The sequence below is a fragment of a genome, unplaced genomic scaffold (assembly GCF_019419815.1).
Source record: "Pyrus x bretschneideri cultivar Hongxiangsu unplaced genomic scaffold, Pyrus_bretschneideri_v1 Contig71, whole genome shotgun sequence".
NCBI classification, from domain to species: domain Eukaryota; kingdom Viridiplantae; phylum Streptophyta; class Magnoliopsida; order Rosales; family Rosaceae; genus Pyrus; species Pyrus x bretschneideri.
The window spans coordinates 1,604,636-1,619,472 of record NW_025999811.1 but is presented as its reverse complement, the minus strand read 5'-3'; the positions used below and the strand labels follow the sequence as shown (position 1 = coordinate 1,619,472).

Sequence of the window (14,837 nt, the reverse complement as noted above, 5' to 3'; positions counted from 1 at the left end):
ACATGAAGAAATTCTTTCATTACCTACAACTCTCCAATTTTGATATTGTAATACTCCCATCGCATTATCTTCTTAACTCTAGCAAATCAAAAATTTCAGAAAGAAAGCTCAACATAACTATTATGCTGACATGAATAATTCACAAAAGCTGACCGGGCACTTTAGTTAATATATCATATGGCATATTGTCAAGTTCTTAGGTGATATTTTGTTGGATTGATTGAATTGAGTTGTGATGACTCGACATATGTGCTTTTGGGGCAACTTTGGATCCTTATCATGTTAAGAAAGAGACATGTGAATTGAAGCATTTTATGTCTTCAAATTATTTGCTGCTAATTAAAATAAATATCACACACTTGTTGTAAATAGAAATAAACTTTGTTTGCTGATGTAAGAACAATTTAAGGCAGACAAAACTCAAATGGTAAGAAAAGTAGTTCTTGTTCTGTTTATTGTGAATCTTAAGAGTTGTCATAGTTTTTGACATTTATGACGGAGCATTATATATGCCGACGAGGGATCCTTCAAATAATTTATTTTAAGAACACCTTGTGATGCTCAATCTATAACTTTTTCTAATGGCCCAAACCCTCTATATTTTAGTACATCATTCATAGATTACTCTTGCAAAAATTAGACAAATCTAAAACCAATAATACATCTGATTGTAATGAAGAAAATAGAGGAATACAATTTTACAAAGAAGCACTGTTATGACTCCCATTTAATCCAATAGTCCAATGATTTCGGATTTTGGTGATTTTTCGTTAAATTCAGACAAAATTGCAAACCCCTCGAAGATGTCATTTGACCAATAAAACTGAGCTTCTTACGTTTAATCTCTGCTAGACTCTTGCTCTTTGTTTGAAATTTTAGATGCATAGAGGGAACCTTAAGTGGCAGACTCCGATATGGAATCGATCACTAGAACAACCTCGTCAACGGACTTAACAAAGAATGGTATGAATCTCTTCATAAGTAAATGCAAATTCTTTACAACAGGTAAGGTCCGGTTCTTCTAAATTTGGGATCTCTTCATAAGTAAATGGAAAGCCTTTATAACGGGTAATGTCCCGTTCCTCTAAATTCGGGCCCGGCCCGGCCTGTGCCCATCCTTGACTCACGAGCATATTACAAATCAAAACTTGTGAATCTGAAGCCAATTACAATATGGGAAACGCCTGTGTTCAAGTGTGTCTAATAGATAAAGGTTCTTGCATCATCAGACCGATAACATCAAACAAGCAAATTAGACAGAGAACCGAATCACATTACCGTCAACAGTTTAACCACTGGCATGTAATAAGTCCCATGTAGCACTGATCTATAACAAAAGAACTAGTTCACAAATAATAAATGGATCATGCAACAACAAATTAGGCATATAAAATCACATTAACAAAACACCCTGGTTTAAAGAAATCTGTTCCTCGTTTGATCTAAATTCTGGATTGCACTTGCCGTTGGACAAAACCAAAACCTCCCTTCTAAGTTCTAACAAGGGTAGAAGTACAACTTTAACTGTAATAACAGAGGATTTGAGATAAGAGCTCGCATAGGTCGAGCATTTATACACACTACAATTCAATCATGGGATTTTCATCACGAGAAATGAAATGAACTCAAAGCCTATATGTTTCCTGGAACACACTGCCCATATATTTTCTCTCTTTTCAATTTTCTCATTGACTAGATGAAAGAAACACCCTAGTCTTACAACAGCCACGTGTTACCAAAAACCTGAAACAGTTATAATGCCGGAAGGTTGGCCTTTCGTATCTGTTCAATCAGCTATGCAAAAGAACATGTACACCCATTAACTCAATTGTGCAGGTCAATTGATAATTTTCAAAAAACTATAGACCAATTAACTATGTATTCGCATTGAGCCCCAGTGAAGGATCCATAAAGTATTCAACACTACACTCTCCATTCAGAAACGTTTTGTACAAAAGCAAACTCAACAAGAATCAGCCCTCAACTCCACTGTTATATCCTCGGAAACACAAGCAAATACACAGGACGACCCTTGAAAGACGACTGTGGAATCAAAACATAAAAAACACGGCACACTAATCAAACAACACAAAACATGTGGAAATCTAAATTAAACAATGCGCCATTTCAACCTATGCTCTACTCTCAAAAAATACCATGCGAAAACAAACTTCAAACACACTCTTGCGACCAAATTCTCGGTTTCAGCTAACTTTGTTCAGTGTTACATCACTCAAAAGTATTAATCTTCTGCAAACAGTATATCCTTTTCGAACAATTTGATACCTTTATCCCCTTAATTTGAGCTCCACATACGAAAATTCCGGTTCCCGAAAGTAATCTCGACTTGCAATGATACATATCACATACTAGATAGATTGCCACTGGAACAAAACTAAAAAAATTGCATCTCAACGCCAAATTCGAACTAAGTTGATTTAAACGAAACCAGAATCGCAATTTGTTTGAACACCATAGTGCCGAAAACAGACTCAGTTTGAGCTACAGAGCATTATTTAGAACCGTCATTTCAAACACAGAAATCAGCAAAAGCACATCCGAAACAACATTAACCACACAATTAACAATCAGAAACCGACCGCTGGATGTACCTACGGTTCTCCGCCGAGCTCCACTCGCAGGTTGTCGTAGGGGTACACTTTTGGGGCAAAAGGGATCTTGGACGCCTTGTCGTTCCACACGGCCAACAAACCCAAACCAGCAAAGCAGCTCAAACCCCCACAGAGCCAAGCCAAAGCTTCGTACTTTCCGACGGTGTCGGCGATTCGATCGATGCAGGGTTCGGGAAACGGCGTGCCGTTGTCCCAGATGAGCTCGTCGTTCACGGGAAGGGGCTTGTCGGGGACGATGTGCTTGCCGACCGGAAGGCCCATGCCGGCGCGGACACGGAGAGAGGAAGCGACGGAACGTGAGACGACGCCGTTTCCGCCCATGATCTTGGAAGCCACACTGCTCAATCTCCCTGCCATTGCGCAAAATGCTTCTTCTTCTTCCTTTTCTCTTTCTGAAACCTAAACCAACAAATTCGAACGCAATTGGATTCTGGAGTTGAAGGAATCGAGATGACAGATGAAACGACGACGCTTTGGAATGTAATCTTAGCCTGTTTAATGGGCTGGGCATGGGTTTCCCTTATTGGCCCAATGTGACTTTTTCTTTTGGGCACCTGTGCGGCCTGCAAATCCACTGCAAGTCCAAAGTCCAAAAGTTGCAAGCCCACTGGGCCAAATCCCATGGATGTGCGCGCCTCATCGCCTCGTTTTCCCGCCAATCTGAAACCCTCACGCCTACAAGTTAGCTTTCTGCCCTTTCCCATTACGCACGCACGTATCCGTCTCTTCATCTCTCTCTCTGTGCAACTGCAAGTAGGTTCTTCCAGGTAATTTTATAGCTTAAAACCTATTCTGTATTTATCTTCCTAATTTTTGTTTATTCAAATTAATTGTAATCTAAAAATCTGTATGGACTCATTAGGAAGTGTTTTTAAAATGATTAAATGCGTTTTTGGTGAAAATAATTTTAGAGTAAAATGTGAATAAATCACGAAATAGCCTTGAAGTGCTTCTAGCAAGAATGTTATGTCACTTCAAGTGCTTTTGGAACATAAAAATATTTTCTTTAAAAGTTATTTCAAGAAGCACCATTAGTAGCGGTAAATTTGCTTTCATTATTCTAAAATTGGTAAAAATGGTTAATTTCCCAGTTCAATCTGTTATATATGATCCAGCTGTGGCTTTAATTCTATGATTTTCAAAGGAATAATTCTATGATTTTCAAAGGAATATATTCATAATATTTATAGGCAACAAGGATGAAGAGGAAAAGAAAATCTGCTGCTTGTGACACCCAAATCCAAATAGGCAACATGGATGATCAAATTCAAGAAAAGGGTCCCCTTATCAGAGATCTTCCGAAGCCCGTCTTTTGGAATATTTTACTAAAGTTACCAACCAGGAGCATTCTCATTTGCAAATGTGTTTGCAAGACTTGGTGTGCTCGAATTTCAGACCCTGAATTTGCTAAGCTGCACTTTGCACACGCAGAGCCCTGTCCTCTGCTGTCGCTCCTCGGTCCAACTCCAACTCGTGTGCCAAGAACCCTTTACTTGGTTGAGCCCGAAGATCGCTCTGGGTTTGATTTGAAGGATTGTGCCTGTGCTGCTACTGGCAATGCTTGTGACCAGTCTCATGTCCACATGAAGCTTACCAAGTACAAGATCCCATTGCGCAACGCTGAGGAGGTCATCAATAACAACAGTGATAACGGCAATGTGATGCCTAATGGGAACCGCGGCACCAAAAGGAAGACTTGCATCAGGATACCGCCACATCATCACAAGTACAATGTGGTGAATTCGTGTAATGGCCTGCTTTGCTTGTCTGAGCCAGTCCACAATGACCCTGCTGTTGTGTGCAATCCAGTAACCGGTGAATTTATAAACCTTCCCAAAAGTTCTAGGCCGCATCAGAATATAAGGATTCCTGTCGAATGTGGATTAGGTTTCAGTTCCGAGACCAATGAATATAAGGTGATACGAATTTTTGAAGCTGAAGCAGGCTATTGCTTTAAGTTTGCTGAGATACACACACTTGGAACAGGTTCATGGAAGTCCATTGGTGAAGTTTCTGAAACAGCGGGTAACCTAGTATCCCCTACCTATGCGAAAGGAGTGCTTTATTGGTATGAGTCTTATGGCTATAGAATTCGTTCTTTGATTTGAACACTGAAAAGTTCAAATCAGTTCCATCACCGCCTTTTCCGATCAAGCAATTTATGTATGTGGGCATGGGAGTTTTGGAAGGTTGTCTTTGCTTGTGTGATTCCTATGGTGATCTTATCACTGTGTGGACACTGACAGATTCTGGTGGAAAATATCGTTGGACGAAGGTGATTGCTATTGATAAAGGTGATTGTGGAAGGTGGCCATATGGCGTATATACAGCTATGAAATACTATAAGAACTATGGTTTGCTTTTGTTTCATTCTCAAACAAATTCCTTCTTTTACTATCACCCAGAAAAACCAAGTTCATATGTTTATCTTAAGCTTTGTGGCTTCAAGGCAAATTTTCAAGCAATTAGTCATGTTCCGAGCTTTATTTTACTCGAGGACAATCTGGCAGGGAAGGATGTAGAAGTATTGAATATAAATACAAGGTAAGGATTTTTTCTTTACCTTCTAAGATTTTGCGTAAATTTGCTGCTCTAGTTATGTATTTGTAGGATATCAAACTCAACCTCAGAAGAATTTATGTGGACAAACATTTATGCTTGACTGTCTTTGAAAGATCCCAAAATCACCCGATATGTTTAATTTGTTTCCCGCTGATTAATTTGTAGTTTTGTTCAGTGATTGATTGTACATGGTTGAGTTTACTTTTCAACCAGATGAAGAGCATGTATGAATTTTTTTCGTCTTAGTTGCTTTCACTACCTGATATTGTCAATTTATAGGATTTGTGATATTTGCCTAGTATATCTGTGGTTCTAATGAAAAGATGGGTCGTGTGTATGCAATTGCTAATTTGAAAACCATGTATAACTGGACACATATATGAACGTATACATAAATTAACATATTGGAAATGGAAGTATAAAAGATGAGTTAGTGTTTATCTGTATCTCAACTCTCAATCATGAGGAAGTAGAACTCTGTGCTTTATGGTTGCGTAGTATTTCCAATGAGGAGGTGCTTTTCGAGGCTACTGTTCTATATTTGAGACTACTTTAGACCAGAGCACCAAATAATAATTATGCTCATGAATCGGAAAATGATGAATGTGTGTTTGACCTCTTTTATGACACCAGAACTGCAGAAGAAGGGACCTGTAAACTCCTGCTCAGACAAATGCCAGTTTTGAAAGATGAATGAAAGATGCTGACACTAGTTCTGATGCTTAGACTTAACTTATCTTTGGATCTCTACAAACAAAAAACACATGGGACCTGCACACGCACGTACACATATCTATGAAAGTACGAGAAGTAGGATTCATCGTCTTTCATTGTTACATATAGGTTTGCTGAATTGTCCTTTCTTTGCGCTGTTAGAACTTAGAACTTGGGTAATCTGCTTTTCTGAAAGGTAACTCGTTAAGCCGTTGAGAGAATATCATGTTTACATTAGGTGCTGCAATGACAGAATACGTGAAACCAAACAATGCGCTCGTCTTCTGATCCTTCGATACATTTTTCTACTTGTTCAAGTTTTTGACTTTGAATCTCATAACTACTGTTGTCGATACAGGTGTGCAGGGTTGAAACTGCAAGGAGAGACCAAAGCTCCATCTCTGAAGGAAGAAATTGCTGAATTCGAATCAGACCCTTTTTCGTCGGACAATTACTGTTTTAGCGACGAGTGAAACGAGCAGGCACTGATGGAGGTGATGTGGTTTCACAGCGAGCTAAAAGAACCATTTTGTTAAATTATAGTATCGATCGAATCAGAAGAGCCATTTTGTTAAAAGGGTTGTGATGGGCTCTTAGTAGTATTTTGCACTGTTGGACAGCATAACCTTTGATTCCGGTCTAACTAGTGTTGTTATGTTTGATGTTCCTTTCAAATTTTTATGATTTTGGATTAGAGTTAAATTACTAGCTGCCAACATGGTGAGATTCTGGGAATTTGTAAATCATGTTTGTTTATCTTACATCGTGCGATCAGTTTTTATCAAATATTGTTTGTATTTATTTTTAAATAAAAATATTTAAAATCATTTTTGACTGTACAATGTACAATGAACGTATATGATTCAAGGATTTTTAGAATCCTCACAAAAAGGATCCGGCAAGGATCCGGATTCTACTAGCTGTGTTTGATGCTCCTTTTAATTTTTCCTTTTAACTTTTAAGTTGTTAACTATACCGTTTAACACTCATTTTGTTGGGTGTCATGAGTTCTAGTCTCACAGATTGCACTTATTGAGTCATTTTTTAAAAAATTTACCGAAAGGTGGATAGAAAATACAATGCTCGCACAAGGGCCTATAGATGAGGTCCTGTAAGGACCATTTCATTTAAAATCCTTAAATTAATCTAGGCCTAATTGTTATTTACTACTACGGTCTGATGATATTTCTCTTCATTTGTAAGTGAGAGGCTTTAGATTCGATTTTCATCAAATGCGAGTTTGAACCACACTATTGTAAGTTCATTGTGAGGTTAAGTCTACCTCTTCTTCTTAGTATAGATAATATCATTTGTTTAAAAAAGAAAATCTGGGCCTAATTGGATTAAGGAAAGTGTTATCACACACCCTATTTCACTCCCCCAAACAATTGTTAATTTTTTGTCGATGATATATTCTTCAATCCATTCGATCCGACGATTGAAAATTGACGAGGTGTGTAAGAAGTAAAAATGGATGAATAACACTATCCTGGATTAATAGCTACCGTGGTGATAGGATTCCATGAGTAGTCCGAAGACAACCGTGGTAAAAAAATTAATATTTAAACTCTTGTAGTGAAATATGTTAGAATTTAAACCACAAAATTGAAAATTTCGTCAAATCTTTTTTAATTGTTAACCCATGATTACGCTATTACCATAACGGCTATTAATCCAATTAAGTCATTAATCTAAAGGCAGATAAAATCATGTGGTTGGCTTTAGCATCGCTCAATAAAAATCAGAAAAATGTACCAAGACCACTAGTCTAATTCGGGTTGACTGGAGCTCTACCCGGGCCAACCAGACCCGTGTCCACTGTCAGTAGCGCAGCACGCGCACCGTTTCTCAATTTTCAGTTGCATTTGCCTTGCTTTGAGAATATGAATGCTCTTGGCGGTGGCGGCCATGGCGGCCTCTGGGGTTGGAACTACTCATCACCCAGAAAACCGAAGCAGCAAAGAAAACGCCCATTTGATTCCAAATCCCAGTCTTCCTCCAAATCTGTGGACGCAACAGGAAGAGCAGGTCACTGGTTTCCCTTAAAGCAAGCCGCCACGGCTGGCACACTGGCTCTGACGGGAGATACAATTGCTCAGCTCACACAGCGCTGGAGAAAAGCAGGGGCGGAAGACCAACAGGTTTGTCAAATTTAACGTCTCTTTCTTTGTTTCATTAAGCTGTTTGGTTGCTGAGAAGTTAAGGTAAGATATTGGAATTTTATGCTGTGTTTGGTTGCTGAGAAAATGTAGGAAAACTTAAGGTAAAATATTGGAATTTTATGCTGTGTTTGGTTGCTGAGAAAATTAGGAAAAGATAAATATCGGAATTTTATGATGGGTTTGGTTGCTGAGAAAACGTGGGGTAAGGAAAAGTGTTTGGGTGCTCAGAAAATGTTTGAGGGTTTATAAAGTTTGAGGCTTGGAATTATTTATAGTTGGGGTTTGGAGTGAGAAAAGAACAACTTTCAGCTTCCTGCGATGTAAATTGCAGTTAATTGAGAGTTGGTTCTCTAATTCTGAGCACAACAGCTACTTATTAATTTGCAGGATGATTTTGTTTCGTATAATTGTACCAAAGTTGGCGCAAATCCTAAACCGGTGTTTCCTCGGTTGTATATTGTGTTAAATGAAGGAAACTCTTGGAGCTCGTTGTGTTAAACTGACTAGAAAGAACAAGTGCCTAATATGGGTTTGATGGCTCTGTTAGGCCACAATTTCCCAGCTTGTGGGTTGTTATCCGCTAAGCTATTGCTTAGCCAAAGATTGTGGTTTTAAGTTTGTAGCGGGTGCGATTATGGAACAGCACTTTGTGCTGTGAGTCTTGAATTTCTTTTAGTGTTTTGGCTCTGCTAGCGAACACAATTCTAGGTTTGAGACATATTACCATAAAGCTTTTTGTAGTGACGAATCTTGCATGTCACCAGAAGAAGCATCCACAATACAAAAAATCGATTCCTACATTGTTTTTTCTGTCAAATCTCTATTTGCTTTTCTAGTAGCTTTATTTATAGTTGGGGTTTGTAGTGAGAAAAGAACAACTTTCAGCTTCTAGCAATGTAAATTGCGAGTTGGTGCTCTAATTCTGAGTGCAGCAGCTACTTATTTAATTTGCAGGATGATTTTGTTTCTTATAATTGTACCGAAGTTGGCACAAATGCTAAACCGGTGTTTCCTTGGTTGTATATTGTGTTAAATGAAGGAAACTCTTGGATCTCAATGTGTTAAACTGACTCGAAAGAACAAGTGCCTAATATGGGTTGGATGGCCCTGTTAGGCCACAATTTCCCAGTTTATAGGTTGTTATCCACTAAGCTATTGCTTAGCCAAAGGTTCTGGTTTTAAGGTTGTAGTGGGTGCAAGATGGATCAGCACTTTGAGCTGTGAATCTTGAATTTCTTTTAGTTTTTTGGCTCTGCTAGCTTTTTGTAGTGACGAATCTTGTATGTGTTCCTAAGAAAAGGAAGTTGTCCATTTTTCGGGAGAACTCTTGAATGAAGGTGGAAAAGAATCAAGTTTCTTTTGGAAATGGTAAGATCTTTGGCACAAGGAGGAGTTAACCTGTATCATCTTGACCGGGTTCTGTCTTCGAAGGATACCCCTCTTCGATAAAACAGTGGAAATATTATCTTGTCAGTTTATGGCAATGTCATTCTTATGTGTGGTCTCAACCAGGAAGTATTTATATAAAGTTTTAAACCAATTATCCAAGCATTCCCTTGATTTTTTTGGGTTATTTTTCAAGTATGCGACCAAACCTTTTGGTGGTGCGGAGTCAAATGCTAGAAAATTCATTTATAATGGATAATGCTATGAAGATCATGGTGTGCCTCCTAGTTGATTTTTGTGGTCCATCCTCCAAGCTTGTTGACTCTTTGTAGATCCGTCAATTGGTCTAGTCTTGTCTAATATTATAGTTTATGTTTTGTAAGGATGCGTTGTTACATTATTATTTGTGTTCCTTTGAGTTTAGTGTTTGATGACCAAAATCTCTTTCTTAGGATGTAACACGTGCTCTCCTGTCACACCATGATTGGCTTCGTGCACTGCGGATGACTTCCTATGGGTTTCTTTTGTACGGCCCTGGTTCTTATGCTTGGTACCAGTATCTTGATCATTCTTTGCCTGCGAAAACTGTAGAGAACCTACTGCTGAAGGTACGACCTCTTTTACATCAATCTTGAGGTAGCATGACTCTAAGGAACTTCGGAAAAAAAAAAACAAAGTAAAGTTTGAGGAAATAAAAAATGAACGGAAGCCATTTGGAAGGTATCTAATAGCTTTCTTTTCTTACAGGTTTTGTTGAATCAAATTGTGCTTGGTCCATGTGTGATTGCTGTTGTTTTTGCGTGGAACAATTTATGGCAAGGGAAACTCTCACAGCTTCCAGAGAAGTATCGAAGAGATGCTCTTCCCACCTTACTTTATGGTAAACTTATTCTGATTGTTATTTATGTTCACTCTGCATTTCAGATTTCATAAACTCGTATTTTTCCAATTTTTGTTGTATTATTTTGTGCAGGATTTAGGTTCTGGATACCTGTCAGTTTATTGAATTTCTGGTACACCATTTTCTCTTCTGCTATTTATTTCCTCTTTTTTTCATCTCCTCTGGTACCGGAAATTTAAGCCGTGCCTCAATTAGTGTTATCATAGACTGTTTGAAATTGTTTGTAAACTAGTAATTTCTTTATAAAGACAATGAAAGATTTTTTGCAGGTGGGTGATGGGAAAATTCTTTTCCGAGAACATCATACTCTGGCATATACTCCACTTTTTAATACCAAATCAAGTGGTAGCTTTATCTAATTGACTGAAATGGCTTTCGATACAGGGTGGTACCTCTTCAAGCTCGTGTAGCTTTCATGTCCGTGGGTTCAATTTTCTGGAACTTCTGCTTGTCTTCAACTATGAGCAAGTAGCATCTGTGCATTTTATTAACGATTGTTATCAGCAACTTTGGCCATGAGGTATCATTTACACATCTGATTGCTTACCTTGCTTTGAGCTTCTTAGTTCTTCCTGTCTTATGCTATTTCTTTACTCGTAGGCAGGTTGGTTTGGACGTCTGACGTCTGGGAGACCGTGGTTGAGAAGAAAATGAGGACCAGAAGCAACTTTTTAGTTAAAAAAGATGAAATTCAAGCCCTCGGATTTTAAGTTTGATTGTTATAACAACGCGGACCTTGTGAACTGATTCTTTTTCTGCTAGCTGTAAAAGAAGAAAGGAAATCGGATACTTTTCTTAACGTACCTGGTCATTACTCTGATCTTTCAGCCACTCGGTTGTTGAAACTGCCTTTAAATGGGCTAGGTTCCGTTACTTGAACGAAACTAGATCTTGTGGAATCATATTGAACATTTGGCAATGCATTTCGAACTTTGCTACAACTGGAGCATACTTGTTCTATGGCAAAAATGAACAAACAAATTCATACAGCGACCAATATGGTGGATGCTATCGAAGATCTACCAAGTTTACTTGCAATGCAAGGATCTAAAGCAATGTGCATTACAGATGTTTGCAATGCAAGGATCTAAAGCAATTTGCATTACAGATGGAGATCTACAACATCCTCCGTGAACGAAATGTAAGAATGTTTAGATGCCTTGCGATAGCTAATGGGGCCAAAAGGTGACAACTGAGTCTGAAAGCTCAGACTCGGGGGAATAAACTTTAAGAACTGGGGAGCGCACTACAATGGACAGAATCCACGGCGCACGAGCATCTGCAAACCGTTGATTAACTCATAAGAATGAGTGCTTGATTGTTCAGTTGTGTGTGGCCATTGCTGGGAAACCTCTGCCGTAGAATGCATTGTTATCTCAATCACATCGCAGAAACAGGAAAAGTAGAAACCGAATGGGTTGGAATCGATTCCTACGTTGCTTTTTCTATCGAATCTCTATTAGCTTTTCTTGCATGCCACCAGAAAAAGCATCCGCAATATTAAAATGGCAACCTTGATTGACAAGGATATATATATACACACACCTTGAAGCAGATGAAGGAATAAAAACTCTCAGAACCCGAAAACACATCAACAATATTGCATAGGAAGTGCAAACTCCGGAGATAGGCAGAACGTAGACATCATGAGCAGAAGTACCAACACTACCTATCCTCTTCCTACTCCTCCTCGTCCTCATCTTACCTATCGTGAGCCGTTTGATCTCTACTTCGGGAATTTTGAGGACGATTTTGGTGAATGGGCTTCTGGGATCTCTGGTAGTCCCTTCTATGATAATTTTCAAGCAACTCAAGTAAGTAGAGTTTCTTTCCCTTTTTCTTTATGATACGATGTGTAGAATATGGCACAAACTATTTTGGTTGCATAATCAGGTAACCAGAACAGGTGCGTCGGATTCAAGGCGACCATTTGAGGGAACGCTGGCGGTTGCAAGATCTCTTGGCTCAGCAGGGTAAATCGCAGTCGAGATCACAGTTCACATGCAGATTTTTCTCCTTTTTTGTTTTTTTTTTCATGTCATTGATTCACATATCAGTAAAATGATTAGTACGCATACGTATGTGGTTTAGCATCAGTTCATATATGATCTAACGGCTAATGTGCCTCTTTAGAGCGCAGCCATTACTCGTACATTTTATTTGTTATCCCTCTCTCACCTTCTACTGATGAAAAACTTGCAGTTCAGCAGCAGCACCAGGTCCCCGAATTCATTTTCTGGTCCTTGGCGATGATTTGGCACGACAGGCAGACCCGAGGACTAGACAGATGGTCGGTAACCAATGGAATACGGCCGCCCCTGGACTTGAAGCAGACTCCAGATTGACCCATAACGAGCAAAAGAGGGCGTTGCAGAAGCTGAAGAAAGAGATATACAATCCTTTGAGGAGAATATCGAAGAGGGTGAACTTGTATTACAGAGACACAGTTGTGAAGGAGAAGGATATAGAGAATGATGAAAAGAGGTGTACCATTTGCTTGGATGACTTTGAGCCCAAACAAGAGGTTATGCTCACTCCTTGTAAGCATATGTTTCATGAAGAATGCATTGTGCCTTGGGTGAAGAGCAATGGTCGTTGCCCAGTATGTAGGTTTTCTATATCTGAGTGAACAATAAATACCTCTTCCAGAGAAAAAGAAATATTACTAGATTAAGAGTGTTAACGAGTTGCGGCAAAGAAGTATTATTGTAACAAGAACTAGTTTAGTTATAATATTTTTAGTTGTTGAAATAGAGTTTAAGTTAAAGAACCGGTGAATGTTTTAAAGGGTAAAAGTGAAACGAAGGTGTTTCATGGACAACCTCAAGTACTAAAATTATTATTAATACTTATATACACACACACACACACACACATATATAGTACGATACTTTGTAGAACAATCAAGCAAACATGTCAAGCAATCAACATTTAACTATTATTATTATTTTTTTCTAATTCACATCATAAAGTCACAATAAACTAATAGAAACTAAGTTAGAAACATAAATTTTATAAAAATAAAAAATAAAAATAAAATAAAAAATAAAAACCCTGCCCAAAACAATGTCACTTTGTGTTTGGGCTGGTTTTTTTTTATTTTTTTTTTTTTTTATAAAAAGATTCATACGCCCAGGTAGCCTAGGCGCTTGAGGCGATAGCCTAAGAGTTTAGGCTAGTATATAGCCCACTTCTACTGGGCAAAAATGTTTCCCTCATAACTCCGCCTCACCTAGGTGAGTCATAAAACTAGTCTTTTTAAACACTTGAAGTAATACATATAGCTCTTATCTCTTGAATCATACTAAATTCGGGCTCATTTGACACACGTGATTAGATTGGAGTGGATAACCTCTTGAATCATACTAAATTCAGACTCATTTGGTGCACATGGTTAGATTTAAATGGATAACCTACTAAATTAAAGGTATGTTGGAGAAATTATAAAATTATGACCACCTCTACTAAATTCATACTTCTCATGAAAAGATATTCATTCCAATACTTCTTAAAATGGTTGGATTAGAAGGGATGAATTTTTTCATAGTTAATCCTTTCCAAAATATTCACCAATATACCTTGTAATTTAAGAGTTTTTCATTCCAATTCAATCATATGTACCAAATGAGCCATTATGTTGTCCAACAGACCTACATCACTATTGATAAATCCACCACAGCTTTTGAACATCTCCGTTATTACTTTTGAAAACCCCAGATCACTGGCGAACTAAAGCTCAAGCATCACTGCAATTGCCTCCATAGCTAGCATAGTAAATAGGCCACCATGAACTCACCACGATTGTTACGAATAACCACACCAGCACCTCGAAATGAAACACCCCATTTTCCTGGACAACAGCACCAACACTACAATCGCCTCATTGATTTTGTATTCTTAGCGGTCATTTTATTTTCAACTTTTTTTTAATAAAAAATATTATCCACACTAAGGGAAGAAGGGATGGGCTTAGCCTCATAATGGACTAGCAATAATGTGGTTCAAATTCGCCTTTGGCGTGAATCGAACCTAAGGCCATCTCCAACCGAAGGAGGGCCAGATGGCTCATTTTAGCCCTATAGGCCTCCAAGAAATTAATATTTTAATGAACAGTGCAGGGTCATATTTCTTACCATCTCCAACCGAGGGCCAAACATAATTTATTATTTAAATTTAAAAACTACAACAACTTAAATTTAAAGGAAAAAAATGAGATTTTTTTAATATTTTTTAAAAAAATTTGGTCGAAAAAAAAAAATTCAAATCCAACGGTAACTGACGTTAGCTAGCCGTTGGATTTGAATTTTTTTGGGCTATAAATAGGGTGGATATTGGGCTATAATTCACACATCTTTGAATTCAATTTCTTTCAATTCAAGTTTGCAATGAATTCCAACTTTGGATCCTCTTCGGATTCTAACTAGGGGTCCTCATCCAATTCCGAATTGGAAGAAAAATGGGCGCAGATGAGACAAGAAG

The 14,837-nt window shown here is 38.2% G+C and overlaps 4 protein-coding genes across 4 annotated transcripts; 3 read left to right on the top strand and 1 right to left on the bottom strand.

Moving 5' to 3' along the window:
• Positions 1–2,411: 2,411 nt before the first annotated feature.
• LOC103967417 (NADH dehydrogenase [ubiquinone] 1 beta subcomplex subunit 8, mitochondrial) lies at positions 2,412–3,082 on the bottom strand. Its single transcript, XM_009380674.3, has one exon. The coding sequence runs from the start codon at positions 2,988–2,990 to the stop codon at positions 2,613–2,615; it is 378 nt and encodes a 125-aa protein (XP_009378949.2). The 5' UTR covers positions 2,991–3,082; the 3' UTR covers positions 2,412–2,612.
• Positions 3,083–3,827: 745 nt separating this feature from the next.
• On the top strand, positions 3,828–6,603 carry LOC103967435. The gene is made up of 2 exons (XM_009380693.3): positions 3,828–5,177; positions 6,268–6,603. The coding sequence occupies exon 1, from the start codon at positions 3,833–3,835 to the stop codon at positions 4,739–4,741; it is 909 nt and encodes a 302-aa protein (XP_009378968.3). The 5' UTR covers positions 3,828–3,832; the 3' UTR covers positions 4,742–5,177; positions 6,268–6,603.
• A 1,062-nt stretch (positions 6,604–7,665) lies between these two features.
• LOC103967416 (protein Mpv17) lies at positions 7,666–11,299 on the top strand. The gene is made up of 6 exons (XM_048574480.1): positions 7,666–8,050; positions 9,910–10,065; positions 10,205–10,337; positions 10,431–10,470; positions 10,743–10,878; positions 10,963–11,299. The coding sequence occupies exons 1-5, from the start codon at positions 7,793–7,795 to the stop codon at positions 10,828–10,830; spliced, it is 675 nt and encodes a 224-aa protein (XP_048430437.1). The 5' UTR covers positions 7,666–7,792; the 3' UTR covers positions 10,831–10,878; positions 10,963–11,299.
• Positions 11,300–11,445: 146 nt separating this feature from the next.
• LOC103967415 (E3 ubiquitin-protein ligase RING1-like) lies at positions 11,446–13,410 on the top strand. The gene is made up of 3 exons (XM_009380672.3): positions 11,446–12,172; positions 12,252–12,331; positions 12,561–13,410. Exons 1-3 carry the CDS (start codon positions 12,005–12,007, stop codon positions 12,985–12,987), a joined length of 675 nt encoding a protein of 224 aa, XP_009378947.2. The 5' UTR covers positions 11,446–12,004; the 3' UTR covers positions 12,988–13,410.
• Positions 13,411–14,837: the final 1,427 nt, after the last annotated feature.